General features: G+C 49.9%; 1 protein-coding gene across 1 annotated transcript; it reads left to right on the forward strand.

Annotated features, from left to right (window-relative positions):
• Positions 1–1,792: 1,792 nt before the first annotated feature.
• Positions 1,793–19,779, forward strand: LOC119093065 (neuropeptide SIFamide receptor). Its single transcript, XM_037215958.1, has 2 exons — positions 1,793–1,878; positions 19,325–19,779. Exons 1-2 carry the CDS (start codon positions 1,795–1,797, stop codon positions 19,568–19,570), a joined length of 330 nt encoding a protein of 109 aa, XP_037071853.1. The 5' UTR covers positions 1,793–1,794; the 3' UTR covers positions 19,571–19,779.
• Positions 19,780–22,730: the final 2,951 nt, after the last annotated feature.

Raw genomic sequence — 22,730 nt, forward strand, 5'->3', positions numbered from 1 at the left:
TGACCTGCAATACATGCGCTAGGTTGTTAAAACGGTTGACTCTTTGCTTATCGTAATGTAAGTCACACAGATCCAAATGATCGCAAAACATCTCAATATTCAATTTAGCAAAACCCACAGCTGCAAATGTGCCCAACTGCAATTGGAGAGCCAGCGCTACACGACTACAAATGTGACAAAAGTAAGCTGCGTGCTAAACATTCAAACATGCAACCAAAACTCCTTATGTCACGCTATTCTTGTGGGCTGCCCTACATGACAAGTTGCCTATATTGTGACGTGACCAACATTTTATATTGCGACGTGACCAACATTTTGTATTGCGACGTGACCAACAGTTATATTGCGACCGTGACAAAATTTTATTTGCGATCGTGACCAACAGTTCATATTTGCGACGTGACCAACATTTTATATTGCGACGCGACCAACATTTCATACTGCGACGTGACCAACATTTTATATTGCGACGTGACCAACATTTTATATTGCGACGTGACCAACATTTTGTATTGCGACGCGACCAACATTTTATATTGCGACGTGACCAACATTTCATATTGCGACGTGACCAACATTTTATATTGTGACGTGACCAACATTTTATATTGCGACGTGACCAACATTTTGTATTGCGACGTGACCAACATTTTATATTGTGACGTGACCAACATTTTATATTGCGACGTGACCAAAATTTTATTTTGTGACGTGACCAACAGTTTATATTGCGACGTGACACAATTTGTATTGCGGACGTGACCAACATTTTATATTGTGACGTGACCAACATTTTATATTGCGACTGTGACCAACATTTTGTATGCGACGTGACCAACATTTTGTATTGCGACGTGACCAACATTTTATATTGTGACGTGACCAAACATTTATATTGCGACGTGCCCAACATTTCGTATTGCGACGTGACCAACATTTTATATTGCGACGTGGCCAATATTTTATATTGCGACGTGACCAACATTTTGTATTGCGACGGGACCCATATTTTATATTGCGACGCGACCAACATTTGATATTGCGACGTGACGAACATTTTATATTGCGACGTGACCAACAGTTTATATTGCGACGTGACCAACATTTTATATTGCGACGTGACCAACATTTCATATTGCGACGTGACTAACACTTGATATTGCGACGTGACCAACATTTCATATTGCGACGTGACCAATATTTTATATCGATGGGCGGCATGTCAACGGTTGTCATTGGCGATTGCGTCTGTTATTCACGCTCAGACTGCACACTCTGCGTGTAACTGTAATTTTTGCATCAATTTTACGCTGCACTGTTCTGTTGGAAGATAACAACATACAAGTGTAGTTTATTGGATGCTGAAAGCACACATCCCTCAGAAAGCAACCTGATATTGTGTGCATGCACGTTACTTAGAATGATGCCTATGAAATAAAAGGCTGTGATGTTACGTCATGCCAGCCACTGGGTCCACGGATATGCTTGGGTTCACCTACTGTCCTTACCGTTGTGCTATACCCAGTTTGCTACGTACTGCAACGTACCGCATTATGTATGGTGTGTAATTTGATGATGGCTCGCCTTTGTGGTGAATTCGCCGAAGACAACTGTCCCGTCTTTCTGCAAGCGCCGCGATCCGCGAAGTCCCAATCTCACACGTTGTCTGCCCTTTTTCAGGGGCGGTTTGTGTTGACCTGACCGGCTGCGGCGCCGACGTCGTGACGTCAGCCGAGCCCCAACTCCGCGGCCACCATGGACGTCGACATGTGCTTCAACCGCACCGGCACCGACATGTTCAGCGACTTCGACTTCGCCAGTCACGAGTACCCGCTGGAGTACAAGCCGCTGGAGTTCAGTCCGGAGAGCATTGTGAAGGTAAGCGCCGGCGTGTCGCGACGACACGTGAGTTGAACTGGGATGCCCATGTGGCGCGGAACGCGCATCACCCGGCTGCGGGCGTCCGCCGGTCCGTCTGTCTGCGGGGCGGCGGCTGTGCCACTGCTGCTCGGCCGACGGCACGTGCTGGGCCCCTGTTGGACTGTCTCTGTATGGTTGTATAGCCCGGTATCGAAACCTCTCACTAACGCCTCGAGCGTCGCACGGGATGGCGGGTGCTGGGCGCGAGGAAGAGAGTGGTGATGGAGTGCGTGCTTTCCTTAGATTTCCGAAATTTTAGTCTGGATAATGGCCAGTGCTTTATTTTTTAAACCTCAAAAGGCACGAGGATCACCTATCTAGAGGGTAGATGAGATTGAAGGATCTGGAGGATCTGATGGGTTGGATTGGAGAATCTGGAGGATCTGATCTGTCGGATTGAAGGATCTGGAGGATCTGCTAGGTTGGATTGGAGGATCTGGAGAATGTGATAGGAGGATCCCGAATGTCTGGGGTCACGGCTGGGGGATCCTATCTGTTGTAATCCTGGGGTACTCCAAGCCCTGGTTTCCTGGAGGACCCCAGCGCCTGCTTGGGAGCGATCATCAGCAATGGCGGTGGCGATATTCATCACGTTGCACCTCGCCTTTTTCAGCAAACACGCCGCTTGGCTGCTATGTTTTCGTGCATGTATGCCATTGCATTTGCAAACATGAGCAGTGTTTGCCCTTTTAGTGAGGAATTGCTCATTTCACAAATCAACAGACACATCGCATGATAACTGTTGTATGGTTGAAATCGGTTGGACTTTGCGCTTACGCTGCTGGTCGGTTGTATGCGGATTAAGGCCATTATTACCAGGCGAAATGCCGTCGTTGCCGAAATCCGGTCTTCGTCGCATTTCCCCCTTATGTTTAGAATTACTAGCAATCACAAGCAGGAAGTAAAAAAGATTTACGACAAGAAGTCATATTTAATCGCTGTTTATGTTTTTTATAGTTAATGCATAACCGTACATATGGTGCACACACTGGATGGTCAGCGACATCATTTTATGTTGTTATGTTATGAATGGCATATGGTTGATTAGACAACTTTGAATCATTAAAAAACATGTACTTTATGCACAACCGTACGTATGGTGCGGACACAGGATGGTCGGCGACATTATTTTATGTTGTAACGTTATTTATGGCATATGGGCAATTGGAGAAATTTGGATTGTTCAGAAAAAGATGCATTCTATCTACCGCTGCCCTGGTCTGAACCGCCCCGATGCGCTCCGGCTCTTTTGGTTACATTACACACGTACAATAAGATATTTCTTCCCCTATGGAAGCGATTCCGTGACTGCGTAAGTTCCTGTAAAGCTACAAACGCTGATAAGACCCCAGCCAGGAAGGCATCCTCATCAGCTGCGCTGCCGGGAAAACATCTAGAGAACAATGGGGAGGCGCCGTTTTCGTGGCCCAATTCATAACCAAATCATCACAGCAAACTTGGCTTAGTTTCAAAACTCCCTACGCCGGGGCGGAATAGGCTATTGAAAGGTTGGTTCAAGATTGAGCCAACGCGAGAACTTTCCTTCATTGATCCTCATTATGAACACCTGGAGAGTGATGACGCCAGAAGTTTGGGCCATTCTCAAAGCCAAAGCAGCGACAAATGACAGCTGAAGAGGTCTCTTACCGATATGGCTTCCCTACGCCCCATCCGATCATAATAATTCAACTTAACTATCGGCATACATCACCCAGAAATTATAATGAGGGCTGCAGCCTTCGAAACGGCTTGCTTCCTGATGAAATTATATCCACCTTTCGACGAGCCGCTATCCGCGTGGCCACGATCCATTAAACCACGAGCCGTCATCTACGGGAGAATATTAACTCGTCCACTTGGCGCTTTACGTAACATGGTGCATTTGTGCCAATCATCATTTGCTATGCACTTTGCAGCCTTGCAGCGTATGTTTACTTTTCTGCTTGTGCAAACCCGGATTGCAGAGCCGGCCCTACATGCTGTATCGTACGTTGCTTTGAAGCTGTATTAGTACCCTAGATGAAATGAAGCGCATTAGATTGATGCGCACAATAATCAAGCATTCCATGAGCTCTTGAAAGATCGCTTTAGCCGTTTTGACCGTTGATCAATGCATTTTATCACCAACTATAGATTTAAAATACGTTTAAATTCTCTATCAAGTGTAAGTAGGTGCTCAACACTTTGACAAGGAAATGACTGTCTTCACAAAATTTCATTGACAATCAATAACATACCTACATTTATCCATCTAAAAGTAAGTGCAGTATATATGAACGGGCTGCCGAAAAAAATTGCTTCTTCTGTCCATGCCTTCGCCAACTTTTTACAGGTGAGCATGCATAATTCACCAAATCCAAGGAGAACATCAGGCCTGACTACCAGCCGTGTGAGTCGGCCGAGCGCCATGGATGCCGGCCTGACCGTTGATGTTTGCATCGGTGCTGTGTGGAGCAAGGCGGGCTTTGGGGACCATTTAACTCAAGGATCAGTTACCGTGGATCATGCTCAGATGCCAAGGTCTCGAAGTGCTGCACACCCATGAACGGCGACGCGGGCAGGATAGTAGAGTCTGTTTTGTCGATTCTGCGGCAGAAATGTCACCTAATGTTTTTTTTTAATATTTCGCATTATTTCGATAGGAAGAGATATGAGTCAAGCATGCCCACAAGAGCACGATCTCCAATTGCAATCTTATAAAAAAAGACGTGTTTAATTTTTTTCTTCAAATGTCGCCAAGCATGTCTAGCCCAAATCGTTGATAAAGCGATGTCCTTAGAAAATAGATGCTGAAAACTTCTTTTTAAACTCTGTTAATAGTTTTGCGCGTAATCCTTCGTGAAGACAGGTATCTGTCTTGATATCTGTCTTGATAGTCCTATGATATCAGGCAAAATACCCGAGCTCCTATTTGTCACCGGCGATCATGACCATATAACCAGAGGTGTACGTGTTGCTCTTGGCATTTTCATGGTTTCCAAAACTGATCACTAGCAATGGGAGACGCATCGTCATGTTATGCTCGCACTATTAGTTTGAGAGACTGGAATGAGCAGCCCATACTTGCAATTCTACCAGCAAATAAACTGGCTGCATTTATAGCTATCGTCAAAATCGCATTTGATAGCATTTCATACAGATGGTGCTGCATTTAGGGTAAACATGCAGTAAACTTGGGGTAGATTGCATTATGGGTTTTGGTGACGCCAACTCCAAGGCAGCCAGACCGTTCCGATTGTGCAGTAATACGCTGTTGGCTTCCATGGATTTCTAGCGTATTTTGTTGGGCGACTTGGCCACTATTTGGGGTAAACCCGACAATTAGGACGCGAGGGCTTCAGTCGTCTTATGGATCGTTCTTTTGCTTCTGGGGATAAAGACGTACGTAAGATGGGTACCTTCTGATTTGAATCCAAGTTAATGGATCGCTTTTACCGTCGCGTGTTTTGCTTATTTTTAACGCATAAAGCAGGAATTCGGGGGGCGGAAACCCAGTGGTTAGGCTCCGCGCCTGAGGAACCGGAGGTATGGGGCTCAACTCCCGCGGAAGCCGCCGTCCCTGTCAGGCCACGTCACGGGTGAGACGTCACGCCACGACGCCACGCGGTGAGACGTCACGCCACGACGCTACCGGTGAGACGTCACGCCATGAGTCACGGATGAGACGTCACGCGACGACACCACGCGGTGAGACGTCACGCCACGACGCTACCGGTGAGACGTCACGCCATGAGTCACGGATGAGACGTCACGCGACGACACCATACGGTGAGACGTCACGCCATGACGCCACGCCAAGTGCCCAGGCCGCGTTCTCCTTTTTTATACCGACCTAACACAAGGCGGTGGAGCCACACTCGAGAAAGACGGAGCTGCCATCACCGTACAGGTATTTGACGCAAGTGATTGTTATCAACGTGCACCCAAGATAGGTCGTTTTTTGCAAGTTTTCGGCTTGATGTATTACACCGAAGAATAATGCAAACATTTTCGACTTCGTTGGCTTTAACAGCGATCACTTCGCCATATATTGTTTGAAATTGCGCTCAGATGCTGGGCAGAAGACGTCTTTGCCTGCCTGTCGTGTTTTCAGACCCTTTGACCCTCCTCACATGAAAAACCGACGTGGCCAAGAATGGCTTAAGGTTTCTCAGGGCTCCAAAGCCGCCCGTTGGGAACAGCGCAGGGCTTGAAATTATACATTCTACATACAACAATAATTTGTTATGGATTGTCACGTCGCCCGTGTCTCACCAAGTAAGGCCTCTTGCTGGTTTACGGGTTTAATTAAAACTTTCGCTGACGCCGTTAATTTGTCTGAGTAGCAGCGATTAACTACGATATCTTCCGAAGAGACAGAGCAAGGAAATGTATTGGAGCAGCGGTGTTGTTTCATATTCAGGCGGGGAAGACTTCAGCTCCTTCATTTTGAGAAGAAAGTAGGTCAGATCCTGGGAGAAGCCTGCTTTTTGTGTATTTTAGAGACAGGTTTAGCCGCTTCCACTGCTCAGTACCCTAGACCTGTTTTCCAAAACCGGACCTCTGTGGTAGAGGCTTCATGACCGTTACACGCGACCGATTCACCACCGCAGCACCTCAACGTCCAGCCCCAACACAGCTCCAAGGAGGAAAGCGTCGAAGTCAAGATGCCGGTGGATCAATGTCGCTCAATATCGCAATGAAGGTGATCGGCAGCTTACGCCAGCCACGTAGCGGCAGCAACGTTCAAGGAGTTTGACTGCATTGAAGAAAAATTGAAAACTTGATCGGGTTCTCACACTGCACATCGGCCAAGAACAAGATCCCGAATGAAAAAATTGACATCCAAAGAGCTGCAACTTCGGTTTAAGAAATGTTATGTTTCTAGCTTATAAATCTGAAAACGGCATTTTTGGAGAAAAAATCATGACATATGGATATAAACTACAAAACGCCAAAATATTACAAACTATAGCATCGAGCGTCAACGGAGCGTCGAACACACTACTAACAGAGTTTCCTTTCGTGTCAAAAGAGTCTCATAAGTGTTCAATAAAGTGAATGTTTGCCCAAGGGTATCCATTCTTAGCATAATCAACTAATGCAACAGCATGCTTAAAAAATATTTTGAGCTTGCGTGCTCGCAACATCGACACAAGAACACCGATGGGCAGGGCTGCGGTTTCCAACAAACCGAGCGGCGCCGGTCCTTACAGCTAAAACCAGGCGCCGAGAGCGTCAGACGCCAGGCGTCGGGCGCCAGACGTCGGGCGCTAAGCGCGTCGGGCGCCAGGCGTCATCGGGCGCCGAGCGCGTCGGGCGCCAGGCGTCGGGTGCCAAAGGCGCCGGGCGCCAGACACCATCGGGCGCCGAGCGCGTCGGGCGTCGGGCGCCGAGCGCGTCGGGCGCCAGACGTCGGGCGCCGAGCGCGTCGAGCGCCAGGCGTCGGGTGCCAAAGGCGTCGGGCGCCAGGCGTCGGGCGCCGAGCGCGTCGGGCGTCGGGCATCGAGCGCGTCGGGCGCCGGGCGCGTCGGGCGTCGGGCGTCGAGCGTGTCGGGCGCCGGGCGCGTCGGGCGCCAGGCGTCGTCGGGCGCTGTCAAACTAGCGGTGCGAAATTCTCATCCAAGTACTCACTTGAAGTACTTCAATCTCCATTGAGGTGACCGCGGCTGTGCTGGCGGTGTTTGCTGAGCTAAATATCGAGATGTGCTCGAGCTTCGGCCGTTTCTCGTGGCTTTCTTGCATATTTGTCCTGAATTTGAGTGTTAACTTCTATTTATTAGCTGCGTTATGGCGCTTTTTTAAAGGAATGCTCCACATTGAAAGATATTAAAACACTCATCTGATTTGATGAAATGGGCTCATTTATAGCTATTGGTATACTTAAGTGGAAAAGGCTGTTCTAGACAAAGCAATTTCTCTGTTTAGTAAATATGCCCCTCAACACGCCATTGTTTGATTACGTCATCGCACCTCACGCAACGTGGATTGTTGTATCTGAAAGTCGTGCTCACGAATGACAGATATGACCATTATATCTTTATTGGTCTTGACCGCTGCACGGCTGTCGAAATGACACGATTTGAATAGCGGCTTTATGGCGTCATGGATGCCTAGGTGACTTTAAAAAATCTTCCCGGAGAAGTCTTCACATCTTCGAGGACGTGTAGATCAGAAACTGAAGGGTTTTGGGTCTTGAGAATGGCAGGACTATGAACTGCGCTGAATGATCTTCAAGATGTTTTCTCAGTGCAAAACTCCGTGCGAATGTGAAACATTCCCTTAATGGGCGACTCTTTACCATGTTTGTCGCGTGCCACCGGCAGACTTATGTACTTCCGGCTCTCAATAAACTTGAACCGATTGTTGGACTTCTAAACAAGGCAGCATTTGCCTCGAGTACAGGCGTAGAAAATAGCTGTGCTTTCTGTGTCGTCAATGTCACAACGTCCGCCTAATCATGCAAGTGACCTTCATGCACACCCCAAATATCACCAATCGAGCACATGTCAATGAGATGCTTCCCAGCCGAATGAACCCAGGGCGTCAATCTGTTGAGAACATTTTCTTGTTGGCTTTATGTGATATGGTACTACCATGACGCTGCGAAGAGCGACTTGGAAACAAGTAGCGAAGACCGGATGATTGTTGAGGCGGTCTTCGGATTTTTGTTCGTGGATGTTCACTCGTAATCTCTACCGCAAGTCATGAAGCTACCGGCTCTGGACCGCGTGGAAATTTGCGTGATATTGGTAGAGCGGTCAGATCGGGCGATGACGTCAACTGCATACGTCATGCGCTCAGGGAAATCAATGGTATTTTTAGCTCATTCGCATCGTTTGCGAAAAGGAACTTTATGGTTGACGCGAAAGAAGAAAACGAAACTAAATGCTTCACACTTTTTACCTAAGAAAGTCAATTTCACAGCAGGAGGTATCAATAACGCTCTCTTGGCGCGTTAAAAGAGTACTGGATAGCATTCGTTAGAAAACGAAACATTTATCTTCCCTTTTTCTGGAAGCATCCAACGCTCGCCTCAGCACAATTTGCTGAGAGGTTTGGTTTAATTTGTCGCAAACAACCCACTGAATAGCAGCGACAAATTGGGCAGAGTTTGTATGGTTTGATAACGTCACTTTGCTGCCGGCACAAGCATTTTTAAACCAAAGGAAAAAGCAGCCCCAGTCGCTTAGCACAGTAAACAGCAAACACATCAATCAACCATTGTAAAACATGGACCGTTGAATTTTTAACTGCGTGAATGGAATTGCATCATAGGTTATAGAAATGGATCAACCGTTCGGACTAGTGTTCTAATATTTCAGTTGGTAGTTCGGTAGTCGGTAGTTTAGTTTAGTAGTAAGATGAGTTGTGGAGCTTGTGTTGGTCAAATGTGGAACTTCGATTAACTGCGGTTCAGCTCAAGTCGTTCATAAACGGAAAGCACGCAGCAGCCTGGTTGTGAACGAAATTCGTAGAGCAATAAACCGGAACTTCGTGGCTGCAATCCTTAACAATCTATGATATAATATATATATATATATATATATATATATATATATATATATATATATATATATATATATATATATAGGTTACCTCTAAAGGCTTAAGCGAGAACGAGCACCAAGGCAATCATGCATTCATCGTCGTTCATGCATTCTTTTATAATAGCTGGCGTTACTGTAAAGGCTCATTGCTGTGCAAATTGCTCAATTGTCCTGAGTGACACCGCCGTAAGCGTAAAGCATGGGTATGCGGAAACAAAGGCATATGTTCCCGGCAGGGGCTGTTATGGGGCTGTTATGGGGCAGGGGCTGAGACCCACAGCTTTCTGAAGCTTTAAGATTGGCCCTTTGGGCATTGACTAGAAATAAATAATCCAAATGGCTATCATCCCCTTGCCTTCTCAACGTGGGGCGAAGCCCATCGCTCCATGTCTGCGGAAGGATATAATCGCAGTGTTGTAGTTCCACCAGCACCAGCAACAGCACCACTCCTTCTCATCATATTGCCATCTAGACCAGGCCGCCATATTAGGTATCAGGACATGAACGTGTGTATGTTAAGTGGCAAAAGTTTCGTAGTGTGATGTTTCATGTATTTTTACCCCGCAGCTACACCATGGCTGGAACGCCCGATTCCAGAAGTTTTTGGTTTGCTTATGTAAAGACGATAACGAGAGTAAACCTGACCATTTATTACGGTGGTCATAAAATACCAAAACGATTCGCTGCTTGGGGAACCCTTAGCTCACATACACCTTCCAGGTTTGCATCACCACCGCTTATGGTGCGGTCCTTAACGCTGTCGAGCGTTCTTTTGATTCGATGCGTTTAGGCTGGGAAAAGCGGCTGCGGCATGAATTGGATCCTTTGATCCCTGTGAAGGCGGGCACGTTGCACACAAAGATTTTTAAAAAAAAAAACAGTAAATTCACATGAAACACATAACAGGACACTTCTGCGATATTCACCGAATCTGTCCATACCTAAGCAAGTTATAAGGTTCTAGCTTTTAGACTTTGACGTGAGGATAGTCTCTGCCATCGCAGTGGCTCGCTTTGAACTTCAAAATTTCTCCGTTGTACAAAATGGATGGTACTAGCTAGAATTGAAGACAAAAGCTTGAAATTTTGCGGTGCTCCACCTCGCGATTCGTTTTTTTTTGGCGTAGCCCTAGGCACATCAAGAGGAAGGATTTCTGCTCGGTCGTCGTCATCGTCATTTTGGCTTTACGGCGCGCTCAGCTGCTGGGGCGCCATGGTGTTGCCTGCCTCTCACTCTGGCAGGAGGTGCGGACACCGCGGGGACGGCCCCCGGTCGAGCCCGGCTGAGACCTTGCCCTCATTTCAAATCAAAACTTGACCACATCCATGCTGCTTTAAAGGCGATTGTTCAAAGGTGCAATGATGCTGGGTAAAAGTATGCCCTTAACATTCATCATGTAATTCCAGGAGAACGGTAATGAGTGGAGAGAACATCATATGCTAGCATTATCATGAAAGGCGTTTGTTATGACGCACTACGGCGGCCGGGGAACAAAAAATCATTCTCTGGGTGTTTCCTGTAAGAGTTTTCTAAGTGTCCGCGGCAAAAAATATATAGGCGTCATGCTGTGTACAAAAAGCGATGCAAGGTTCACAATACCTTTGTGCGTCATCACGGTGCGTCGTTGACTGTGGTGATGGCCGGCCGGTAATGTGTTGGCCAGATTGTGGTGGCCCGCAGAAGTCACTTATAAGCGCGCGCGTAGACAACCACTTCGTATTTTCGTTTGCACTGTTCTACAGGTTTCAAGTTCCTGTGCAACAGCTTTCTTTGAAGACGTCATTGATATTTGCTGGTCGTTGGTCCGATAGCGTATGGACTAAGTACAGAAAACATGCACACAAATTGCAAGGCTCATCTGTTTGCGTTCTAAAGCTCCTGGAAAAACACGGCAGTGGAGGTGCCGACAACACGCGATGGCCGCTTACAGAGCGTACAAGAACAGCAGTCGTACCTGGAGAATTAAGCATATTGCATTGCAGCACGATTACTACAACGCAGCATTAATTTTCAGCTTTCTCTTAAAACGACCGCATGTTGATAGGCTGCAGGCACGTAAAGATCCAAGAACATCCTAATTCGGCTTTGAAATCCAGCCGCGGATGGCAGTTAATGTACCCGGACGGCATAGGGTCAATATCGCCGAACGGTCTTTTGGATCTTAGTAGGATCATACTAGCTTTATAGTGATGTGATCCTACCGATATAAGGAGCCCTCATTGCGGCAAAAACTGTGAGTATGGGCACCTTGGTGAACATTTTTGTGAATAATTTGTTTCTTGTAAGAAGGTCGTTAGGATGGAAGCTGCCCCTCCCCCCGCCCGACAGTAGAGGGAGACGCGTCCCCCTCGCCCTCCTCCCCCCCCCTCCCCACCCCGATGGCGGCACCCCTGTCCAATTGTAATGTTGCAGGTTGATCATGTGTAACCCAACGCCTTCTGCGCAATGCCCTGAATCGTGTGCTGTGCAGCTTGAGCTGTGCTTCTTTTTCAAAATTGTGTGGCGTTGCGGTCAGTGTCAGGAAGAACATCGCGATCAGCGTCTGGAATGCTGTCGCGATCAGTGCTAGGAAGGATGGAAAAGTTTGAAAAGTGGGATGTTCAGGCCACGCCAGCCAAAGACTTGGCTTACTGTTCAAGTGAGAGTTTCTTGGCGTGCAGCCTCACTGGTAACAGCTTCCGTGCAGCACAACTGCTGACCCGAATGCCTTGACCTAGATGATCTTGACCTAGATGACCTTGCGCTTCGTGTGCAGTGAATTAGTTTGGAATGGGAGGTTTTTAATCCGGGTCTAGAACTGGGCGTATCTAGAATCTAGGTTTCTGGAATTTCTGAATCCAGGTGCAGGTCGCCAAGGTCTTTGTCCTGGGTTTGAGTTCGAGTTCATGATTACACATTTTCGTCCGAATCTGATTCAACTGAAAAATGAATCGACCCACTTGAGACCGACACTCAAAACTCCTTGAGTCAATTTTAAGTCAGAGTCCGAACACGATCCAGAGCTCGGCCAGGCGCAGACCAAGGCCCGGAACTCACCCTCCAAGCGTGGCGTCCCAGAAGCCCCCCCCCCCCCTCCGCCTCTCTTCTGACCCGGACCGCGGCCCATCATCCGCTCCACGACCGGGGCCGGGGGGGGGGGGGGCGGACGTAGCCAGAGGCCGTCACGTGCGCCCCGCCGGCCCCGCCGGCCCCCGGCCGCCCCTGGCCGCCGGCTAGCACAGCGAGACAATGACCCGCCCCAGATTGACTGGCGGCAGCGAATGGCGGCCGTTCGGCGAGCGAGCGGCCTCCGAACTGGTCTGTCGCCGAGCCGACCGATTGACCTTCAGGAGCGGCGACCGTTCAGGGGTTCGTCCCGCTGGCACAGAGCTGGCGTGTCTGGGTGGGGTCGGCTGACCCAAGACAGGCGTACAAGGGTCAAATCCCCGCCCCAGACAGGCGCATGGAGACGATCTGGAGCCGACCTGGACTCGAATCGGATGGCTGCAGTCAGCCGCTTGGGAATCAGCTGGCTTTAGTCGGCCGCTTGAGGGTCAGTTGGCTTTAGTTAGTCGCTTGAGGATCAGTTGGGTTCACAGTCAACCGCTTGAGAAGTAGCTGGCACCAGATTCAGCCGCTCGAGAATCAGCTGGCTTTAGTCAGCCGCTTGAGAGTCAGCTGGCTTTAGTCAGCCGCTTGAAAATCAGCTGGCTTTAGTCGGCCCCTTAAGGATTAGTTGGCTTTAGTCAGCAGCTTGAGAATCAGTTGGCTTCACAGTCAACCACTTGAGAATTAGCTGGCATTAGAGTCAGCCGCTCGAGAATCAGCTGGCTTCAATCAGTCGTGAGCAGGCAATGTTCTCTGGTGGGATGACTCCGCCTGTGTGACTGTCTGGCGTGATGACTCCGCCTGCGTGACTGCCTGGTGTGATGACTCCGCCTGCGTGACTGTCTGGTGTGATGACTCCGCCTGCGTGACTGTCTGGTGTGATGACTCCGCCTGCGTGACTGTCTGGTGTGATGAATCCGCCTGCGTGACTGTCTGGTGTGATGACTTCCGCCTGCGTGACTGTCTGGTGTGATGACTCCGCCTGCGTGACTGTCTGATGTGATGACTCCGCCTACGTGACTGTCTGGCGTGATGACTCCGCCTGCGTGACTGTCTGATGTGATGACTCCGCCTGCACTTCCGGGTGCGTTCAAACTTCCATGGTCGGGGGAGAGGAGCTTGAGGAGTGTTAACCCAGATCGCTGAGGACAGACGACGCTTCCCCAAAGGAGTGTTGCTTTCATTCTTCTCCTGGGACGTTTGCGTGCACATCAGTAAAGCCAACATCAAACTCAGAAACAATAACAACAGGCACACAAATCCATATAACAGCTGGATGACATCTGGTATTTCTACGTGCCCCATTGCTGTGTAAAGATGGAACTATTCCTCCCAGGTGAAACTGCATTCTTATGAATGTGGTGCTGCTTGTCGGGAGAATGGCGACATGCCCCGCGGTCTTTGCATTAGCAGTGCCCGTTGTGTCTTTGCTTCCCCTGAGATTGCAGTTAACCTGTTTTGGCAGTGCCCGTTGTGTCTTTGCTCGCCCTGAGATTGCAGTTAACCTGTTTTGGCAGTGCCCGTTGTGTCTTTGCTTGCCCTGAGATTGCAGTTAACCTGCTTTGGCAGTGCCCGTTGTGTCTTTTGAAGAAAGCCCAGTAAAAATGCGTCCAACTGTGTTCTTTCAAGTGCTGTTTCTTGCATGGAAAACGCAAGCAGACATGCGCATGTGTGCCGCAGTCCTCCGCATTACAGTCGAAAGGCATTTTCTGAATGAAAAGCAGCGTTGCCCGTAAACAGTGGTAGAAGGGCGACTTTGCATTGGCGGGCCCGATGTGTCTGCACCTAAGCACTGCTACAGTTTGCAAAGCCGAGGCTGATCCTGAGCTGGCTTTGATACGTGTCTGTGCCTGAGCACTGCTGCAGTTGGCAAAGCCGAGGCTGATCCTGAGCTGGCTTTGATACGTGTCTGTGCCTGAGCACTGCTGCAATTGGCAAAGCCGAGGCTGATCCTGAGCTGGCTTTGATACGTGTCTGTGCCTGAGCACTGCTACAGTTTGCAAAGCCGAGGCTGATCCTGAGCTGGCTTTGACGCGTGTCTGTGCCTGAGCACTGCTGCAGTTGGCAAAGCCGAGGCTGATCCCGAGCTGGCTTTGATACGTGTCTGTGCCTGAGCACTGCTGCAATTGGCAAAGCCGAGGCTGATCCTGAGCTGGCTTTGATACGTGTCTGTGCCTGAGCACTGCTGCAGTTGGCAAAGCCGAGGCTGATCCTGAGCTGGCTTTGATACGTGTCTGTGCCTGAGCACTGCTGCAGTTGGCAAAGCCAAGGCTGACCCTGAGCTGGCTTTGATACGTGTCCGTGCCTGAGCACTGCTGCAGTTGGTAAAGCCGAGGCTGATCCTGAGCTGGCCTTGATACGTGTCTGTGCCTGAGCACTGCTGCAGTTGGTAAAGCCGGAGCTGATCGTGAGCTTGCCCTGACAGCTAGCTTTAGTTGACGGCCCAGCTGGAGGGGAGGCTGGTCCAGATATCAGAGGGGCCAAATAAGCACACCTTGCCTGGCGGCGGCAGGCATAAAGAACCGTTATCAGTAAGCTTATGGCGCCAATAACGGTTTCAGCTGCAAAATGGACAGCCGCGTTGACGTCACTGACGTCGTTATTTCCAGCTCTGTATCGGATAAATTGCGAAAAGTGGCATTCCTGAATACGGCAGCATGCTCTATTTAGAAACACTTTGGAACATGTGCCGATTCTCTCGACTTTGTAACCCGGAGGGAACTCAACGAATCTTTACTGAAATATTGACTGAAGAACCACATCCTGCCAGCTATTTCAGAGCAACGTTGGATGCGAGGAGAAAGTAATGCATTTGATCTGGAAAGGCGTCGAAAAACAACGATCTTTCTAAAACGGGATAAATTTCAGGTGCTGTATCTCTCCACGTGCACGAACTTCAAAGTCGTCCGATTTAATAACAGTTTCAGAGAGACAAAGGACAAGCCAGGGCGGGTTATTAGTCCAAGAGCGTCCCACGCTCCCAGCGATATCGCCACCATAGTGGAATTGGACCATGCTACGTATTGAAAGGGGCCGGTGTGCCTGAATCGCACCGTTGGTTGCGTCTATGCGGTGATAACGCACGCGATCCGTGAGATTCAAGCCTGTAACCCTCGGGCTGAAATTTGCTCCACGGCCGGAGTGGATGCACATGAAACAAGCAGAAGTCGAGGAGTGTGTTCCATATTTATGTGGGGTTTTGACCTGAAACAGCCGTCTTGGAGACCTTTCGGTGCTGTTCATAATCCTGTCCTTCTTATGACCTAAGCCCCTCTAGTTTTTTAGCTAAACGCCCTCGAAAATAGGGAAAGGTATATCAGGGAGTGTTTCAAAGTCGCCTTGGAATTCATGACGTCATAACAACGCCATTAAATCCGGCTATTCCATCAGCCGTGCGGTGATCAAGGCCAAGAAGAATATGAATGTCGAGGCGTTCATATCTGGCGTTCGTGAGCGCGATTTCCAGGTAAGACGGCCGTCAATTGGCTGTCAGTCAATGTTGTACAAAGTAAGATGACGTAATCAGCCTTTGATGCACTGCAGAGCATATTTATTAAACAGAAAATCGTGCTGTCTAGAGCAGTCCTTTCATCTTAAAAAGTACACCAATGGTTTTCAGTGAGCTTGTTTCATCCTGTCTGATGCTTGCCTTAATATCTTCAAATGTGAAATGTGAAGAATTTCCCTAAATTTAACGGACTGATTCAAATGCGAAGCATTCCCTTAAATGAGCTTATTGCCTCGTTTGTTGCATATACCAGACGCGGGCATCTATTGTATTCCATTTCCACAACGATCCGAGGGCACGAAGAGGAAAAACCCCATAATGGCTACTTTTGCGTAGTTAGACCGAAGGCCACTGCCAGGCCAACGGAACATAAATGACGCATTTGTGCCGGCTAAAACATTCCTGCATCGAATCACGTCAATTGCTTCTTTCTGTGACGATCAATGGCGAAGTTGTGGATATGTGAATCATGCAACGATTGTAAAAATTATTGACCTTGCATTATCTATAACCTTGATTTCAAGGCCACCTAGAATGAAATCGTGATGGACGACGATTTTTATATGAGGACCACTAGCCTACTAAATTCGTTGAAATTGGACGGATCGGGCTAAAAAGTGCTCACTGTTGCCAGCTTGAGAACATGATGTCCCGTTGAAGCAGTACAAGTTCTCCGTCAGCGAATTTCAGTATGTGTTTGCCAACGTTTGCGAGGATTACTAGGCGAAGTCCTTTAAGTTACGAATGCAAAGAAGTAGCTCTTCCTTACCAAATAAAAGGAGTCGCCTTGCTGCGCACAGAACGATTTTCTAAAACCCTTTCAGCGGCATGGTCAATACACTCCCCCCCCTGGGAGTCGCGCCAGTCATCTGGCTCCTAGTTCCGCTGCTCTGCTGACCTCTCCCCCTCCTTCCAAACGCGTCTGGCTGCGGATGCTCCAGCGCGTTCCGTCCCGTGGGATTCGCAGTCCGCGTATTTTGGCGTGCGATCTGCATTTACGGCAGCTCGGGGGTCGTTCCGAAGAACTAGGCGTAGTGCGGCGCAGGCTACCGCAGCAGGGGGCAATCATAGCGCACCGTTCCCTGCGGCCATTGGAGCACGTGACAGACACAGCCGGCGTCTTCCGCCCGGGGGCTTTTGTGGGCCCTGATTGCGGCCTTTAGGAATGCATGGGTTTGTGATGGAAAACAGTGGGAGAAAACAGCGTCAGTGAGGCTGCCTGGTGCATATTCATTTGGCCTGTGTGGAACGCATGCTGATGCTTTCATTATTTACACCTTTTTTCTCATTTGGGAGAGAATTGAGATGTTTTCAGTGTACCCCTCTGCACCCCATTGCAATGCCGGCTGTATGCATTGGACGAGTGTTGTCCCACGTGTTTAGCGTTAAGCGCAGTGTTTAGAGCTGTGTTTGAAGCTTGAACTCACGGTCCAGCGCGTTGCCATTTTTCTGCACAATTTAGGAATGCTGCCAGAGCGGAGGAACCACCAGTTTTTGTTGATTGCATGCCGCCTGCACACGCTGTTGTATAACCCCACAGCTGTGATGGTGACAGAGACCGCACATCGAGCGAGTTTGACTTAGCTTAGGTTTAACAAAATATTTAAGTTTGCCGTCCCTGCCCTGCCTTGCCCTGTCCTGCCCTGCCATGCCCTGGCCGCCTTCCCTGCCCTGGCCGGTCCTGCCCTGCCCCTGCCCTGGCTGGTCCTGCCCTGCCCGGTCCTACCCTGCCCTGCCCTGCCCTGCCCTGCCCTGCCCTGCCCTGCCCTGCCCTGCCCTGGCCGGCCGAGCCAGGCCACGCCGTCACGCCTTCCAGTAACGGATATATTTCCGGCCATTTATGGCAGGCTTATACAGTGTTCATCAACATGGAGCGCATCTCTGCAATATTGGTGCGGTGTGAATGGTTCGGCATCGACAAGCAAGGTGCTTAGTATGATGAATATGCATGCAACTTTACGGAGCTCCATGAACGTGAAAAGGCAAAATTTTCTAACTGAAAAAAAGCTGAACAGCTTGGCCAAAAACTGAATCTAGATCTCCATGACCAGTGCCGTCGCAGTGATATTAGACAAACAGATTATGACGTCGGAGATAACGGACAATTTTGACAAAAAAGTGGGTTGATGTGTGTGGACGGGCACCGGCTGTCGTGCGCAGAAGATGGATGCGCCCGTTTTGGGGATTTAATGATTGGTGTGGAATCTCAGCAAACATGGCGGATGAAGACGCAAAATCAACTGCTCGGTGTAGGCAAACGTACCATCTACAATCACACAGGGGATTTCAAACTGCCGGACCCATGGGTGAGCCCGTGATCGACCGGAAGGCAACCAAGGTTTGAACCACTCTTTGAAACCGACCTCCAATAAAAGGAGTTGCCGATTAGGCCGCGAAAGTTACGCGACTGGCTAGCCCTGTTTATTGTAAACGATATCTATCCCTAATATTTGCGTTTTTCGTAACACTGGTCATCATTGCCAAAATCTTAAATCGTCGGAAAAAGATCGATTTTGTCGGCTGCAGCCCTGACCAGCGTGGGGCCGGCCGCCTCTCAAACAAGACTTTTTCTTGAGTTAGCACGCACATTTTGGACCAATGGGCCTTCCCCTGGCTAAATCCTTATGAACGGTACACCTTCCGCCGCATCGGCCAAACACACTACATCGGTAGCCTAAGGCGTCCAACTTCCTTTTCGTTCAGCCTCCTGTCCAGCTTGTCCAGGTGTCCAGCTTCGTTTCTGGCATCATCTGGATGGTGGCAGCGGACATCTGTCCTGACCTGTCTCGTGCCACGCCGCGCGTGGCGTCCCATCGATCAATAATGTGAGGCACGAACGCCTCCGTCGCCACTTGTTGATAACACGTCTCCTGACCAGTTGCTACTACTGCGATCCAACTCACACGGACGACTGCGATTCAGCTCCGTCGCACCCGCGGTCTAGAACATGCGCGACACTGAGGAGAGAGCAGTTGCCTCCTACGTGAACGAATCCATAAGGATCCCCCTGGAGGGTGCCTGTAGCGTAGAGATTAACACGTCTGCGTTAACCACTGCTCGTTTGGGAAACCAAAGGTACGGGGTTCGATTCCCCATGGTGTCCGCCCTTCCTACCAGGGCGAAAAACAGACGAAGTCATATAGCCTCGTCAGCTGAGTGCGTCGTAAAGCCCCAACAACAGCGAGATCCCTGGTGTGACGTCACCGTACTCCTCTCCGCGTGTTCCTTGATCACCACGACCGTGGTCGTGACGTCACCTCCCGTGCGTTTCCGCCGGCAGATAGTGGCGTACGCGCTGGTGTTCGTCGGCTCGCTGGTTGGCAACATTAGCGTGATCGTCATCGCCGCCACCAACATCCACATGCGCTCGGCCATCAACGCCTACCTGGTCAACCTGGCCGTGGCCGACATCTGCATCGTGCTCTTCTGCATGTGGGTCCACCTGGTGGTCAACATAACTCACCCCATCTTCGTGCTCGGCGCCTTCTGGTGCAAGTTCAACGGCTTCGCGCAGGGTGAGTTCTGAGGATCGCGGCTACTATTGACGTCATGTTTTTTGTCAAGGTGCTGTTTGCGAACATTGTTTGTGAGGGTATTGTATGCGAACATCGTTTGTGAAGGCATTGTTTGCGAACATTGTTTATGGCGCTAGTGTTTGCGAGCATTGTTTGCGAAGGCATTGCTTGCGAACATTGTTTACTGCGCAATGCTCGGTATTCTGTCAGAAACTTTCAAAAAACATCAGTTCACAATCCCTTGGACACCGGATACGGTCATCCAGCTATGTGACCACTAAGTCCTGTGACCCCGTGACGTCATCGTTTGCTTGAAATGTTGGCTTGGGAGCTGCGCCACGAGGCATGCAGCAGCCGCCTTACTGGAAAGAGTCGAATCGATGCAATATCAATCAGTAGAATGAATGGAATCGGGGGTATGTGACGTCAGAGAGGTAAGTGGCCTTACGGTCAATGAAGGAGTGACGGGACCGATGCGTTCGTGGGGTAAGTTGTTAGCGCATTTGCTGGGAGCATTATGCATATAGATAAGACAGCATTAATAGCCTTATTCATTGGAGGATAAACATCTATCTCCCATTTAACAACATTTTGGCTGCGATTTATTGTAGTCCGGTATAGCTGTAGTTTGTACTTTATGTAAAAACCGTAATCCACATCACACCTTTTCAGAACTACACCAGTCTACCACAAATACCAATTATCAACAAGCACTACTCTAGTGGTCGCAAAGTTTTCACAACAATAAATGCAGGCCGAAAAGTGTTTTCAAATTCCAGTCGTACAGTATAGTCGTATTCCAGCTCCAACCCGACAGCAACTACGGATTCATGGCTGCGAAGTTTACATGTCGCGTGTTGTTTTGTTCTTTTCTTTACTCCGGCTGAAGGGACCACATAGTGCAGCCACTTTGCAAGCAGAAGTCACTTTTCATGTGATGCTGCCGAAGCGGCTGATGACCAGCTGCTGCGGCTGCACCACGCGATCCTCCGCAACCGAAGTAGGAGCAGAAAAACAACACGCGATAACAAGTTGTATGCTACTACCAGTGTCATTTAGTTGTAGTGGAATAGTTTGAGCAGCCGCAGTCTTGATAATCTGAATGCAATTTTCGATCACGAGGTCATCAGTGCTGACGGGCGTACAGGGACGCGCCATCTCACAATCATCCCTTTCAAATGATTAATTAGAGCTCGGCGGCAGCACATTTGCACAGCACCACACAGCCCGTCAACGGTACGCCAAACGGGCGGGGCGGCTACGGCACGCTCAGACGTAGTCCAGTCAGCTGCCCCGCATCCGAACGACACGAAACCCGTCGTAACAGACGGCCGTGTCTGGTGTGAGGTGATGCTAGGTCAGATCGCGTGGCTGCTAATGTACATTACCGTATGCTGGCATACACCTTCTTCATTGGCCCGTGCGCGCGGTGAAAAGTTTTACCGCAGTGTTTTTTTTTACCGCGGGCCGAACTTTTTAAAGGAATTCACGAGTAAACATGTATTCGGACAACACCACGACTGGAATTTGCAGACACGGTTTCAGACTAAGTTTGTGAAAGCAGTGAAAAAAGACCTTGGAGCTTTGCAATCACTAGAGTGGCGCTTGATGTTGAGTGGTATTTGTGATACAATGGTGAAACTCCGGAAATTTTTAGTGCTCATAACACTGGTGGTCGAAGATGGCGACTCCACTACTACGGCTAGACCGCATAGGCTCTGCCATTCTCTTATCATGATCTTCTTCTCCATTGTCTTGACCCAAGCGTAATTGGAAGAGCGCTCTAAAAATAATCTCCATGCGCTATGACAAAACAGCATTTGGTATGACGCATGCAGCACTCGGGCGGAATTATTTTCCGGGTCATCGGACGCTGTAAAATTTCTTCCGGACACCGAAGGTCGAGGACAGACAGCGTAACGACCGCCTCGATCCTGGAAAATCGTTTTGCCGGCCCTGTGTTGCAACATGTAACACGACACACCGGCTCTTACATTGACTGAGTCGGCTACCTTCGAACGACACGAGCGGGGCGGTAGCGGGTCGCGGCGTCCGTGTCGCCGGATCGAGCCGGGGGTCCCGGACCGCCGCTGGCAGATACACACGCCCGCGGTCGGCGCTGCGCCAGGCCCTGCTGCCGGGCCGCCTCTCCGACGGCGCCTCAGCCGACATGTGGCGGCGCCGGCGCGTCCGTGCGGACGGCGGGGGCGGCGCTGACACTGACACCACTGACACCGGCACGGGTCGCTCTTCGCATCCGCGAGGCGCCGCGGGAAATGCCGCGGCCGTGGAGCCGCGCCGGTCGATGGCGCTCGTCCCAGCTCTTCTCACAAATACTGACAGGAGATTGGCTTCGCGGCCTGAGCAACGCCGCCCTAGCTCATCCCGGCCGGCCCAAGCGGCTCCCGACATGCTTGTCTGCCTAAGGGGAAACACCCTCTGACAAGAGCACGATCTTCTTGTTCCGGGCAACGCCGGCTCGGCTCGTTCCGGCCAGCTCGAGCGGCTCTTGACATGCTTGTCTGCCTGGGGGAACGCCTCCGACAGCTGCGCGATGCACGCGGGGTATCACTGGCTTGCGCTGTGATTGTTTAACAGCGTGCCGCCGTTGGCGTGCTGCCCGCCGCATTCGTCTTTGATGCCCAAAGCAGTGTTCGTGATCGCTGTCGGCGCACACTGTTGTTTGATTTAGTTTCCAATGTTTTGCGACGGATCTTTTCAACCTGAACGAGCGAGGTCAATGATTTATTATTTCAGTTGTCCACTGCACGGCGATGCACATCACTGATTTACTGGTCATTCGATCAAACACTGGAACAAACCAAACCAGTCTGCGGACATGGCTCCCAGCGCGCGTCCAGGCCTAAAAATGCAAGGAGGGGAAACACGCGAGTCATCAGTGGAGAATGGCTCAACAGGAGGAGATGAACAAGCAATCACTGGAAGCATTTATGGGTATGGTGGGCATCGATCGTCTGTTTGTGGGATATGGCCGTGTATCGCAACGACCGGCTCCACATCCGATGCTACACATCCTGCCCAATATCACTGCCCATCCGCTACCTCGCCATCGAAGGGCAGCTCGGGCAGGTTGGGCAGGTGGCAGTGACTTGTCAGCGGGCAGCTCGAGCAGGTGCCAGTGGCCTGTCAGCGGGCAGCTCGGGCAGTGCC

This window comes from Pollicipes pollicipes, unplaced genomic scaffold (genome assembly GCF_011947565.3).
Source record: "Pollicipes pollicipes isolate AB1234 unplaced genomic scaffold, Ppol_2.1 Scaffold_1600;HRSCAF=1878_pilon_pilon_pilon, whole genome shotgun sequence".
In the NCBI taxonomy this organism is placed as follows: Eukaryota; Metazoa; Arthropoda; class Thecostraca; order Pollicipedomorpha; family Pollicipedidae; genus Pollicipes; species Pollicipes pollicipes.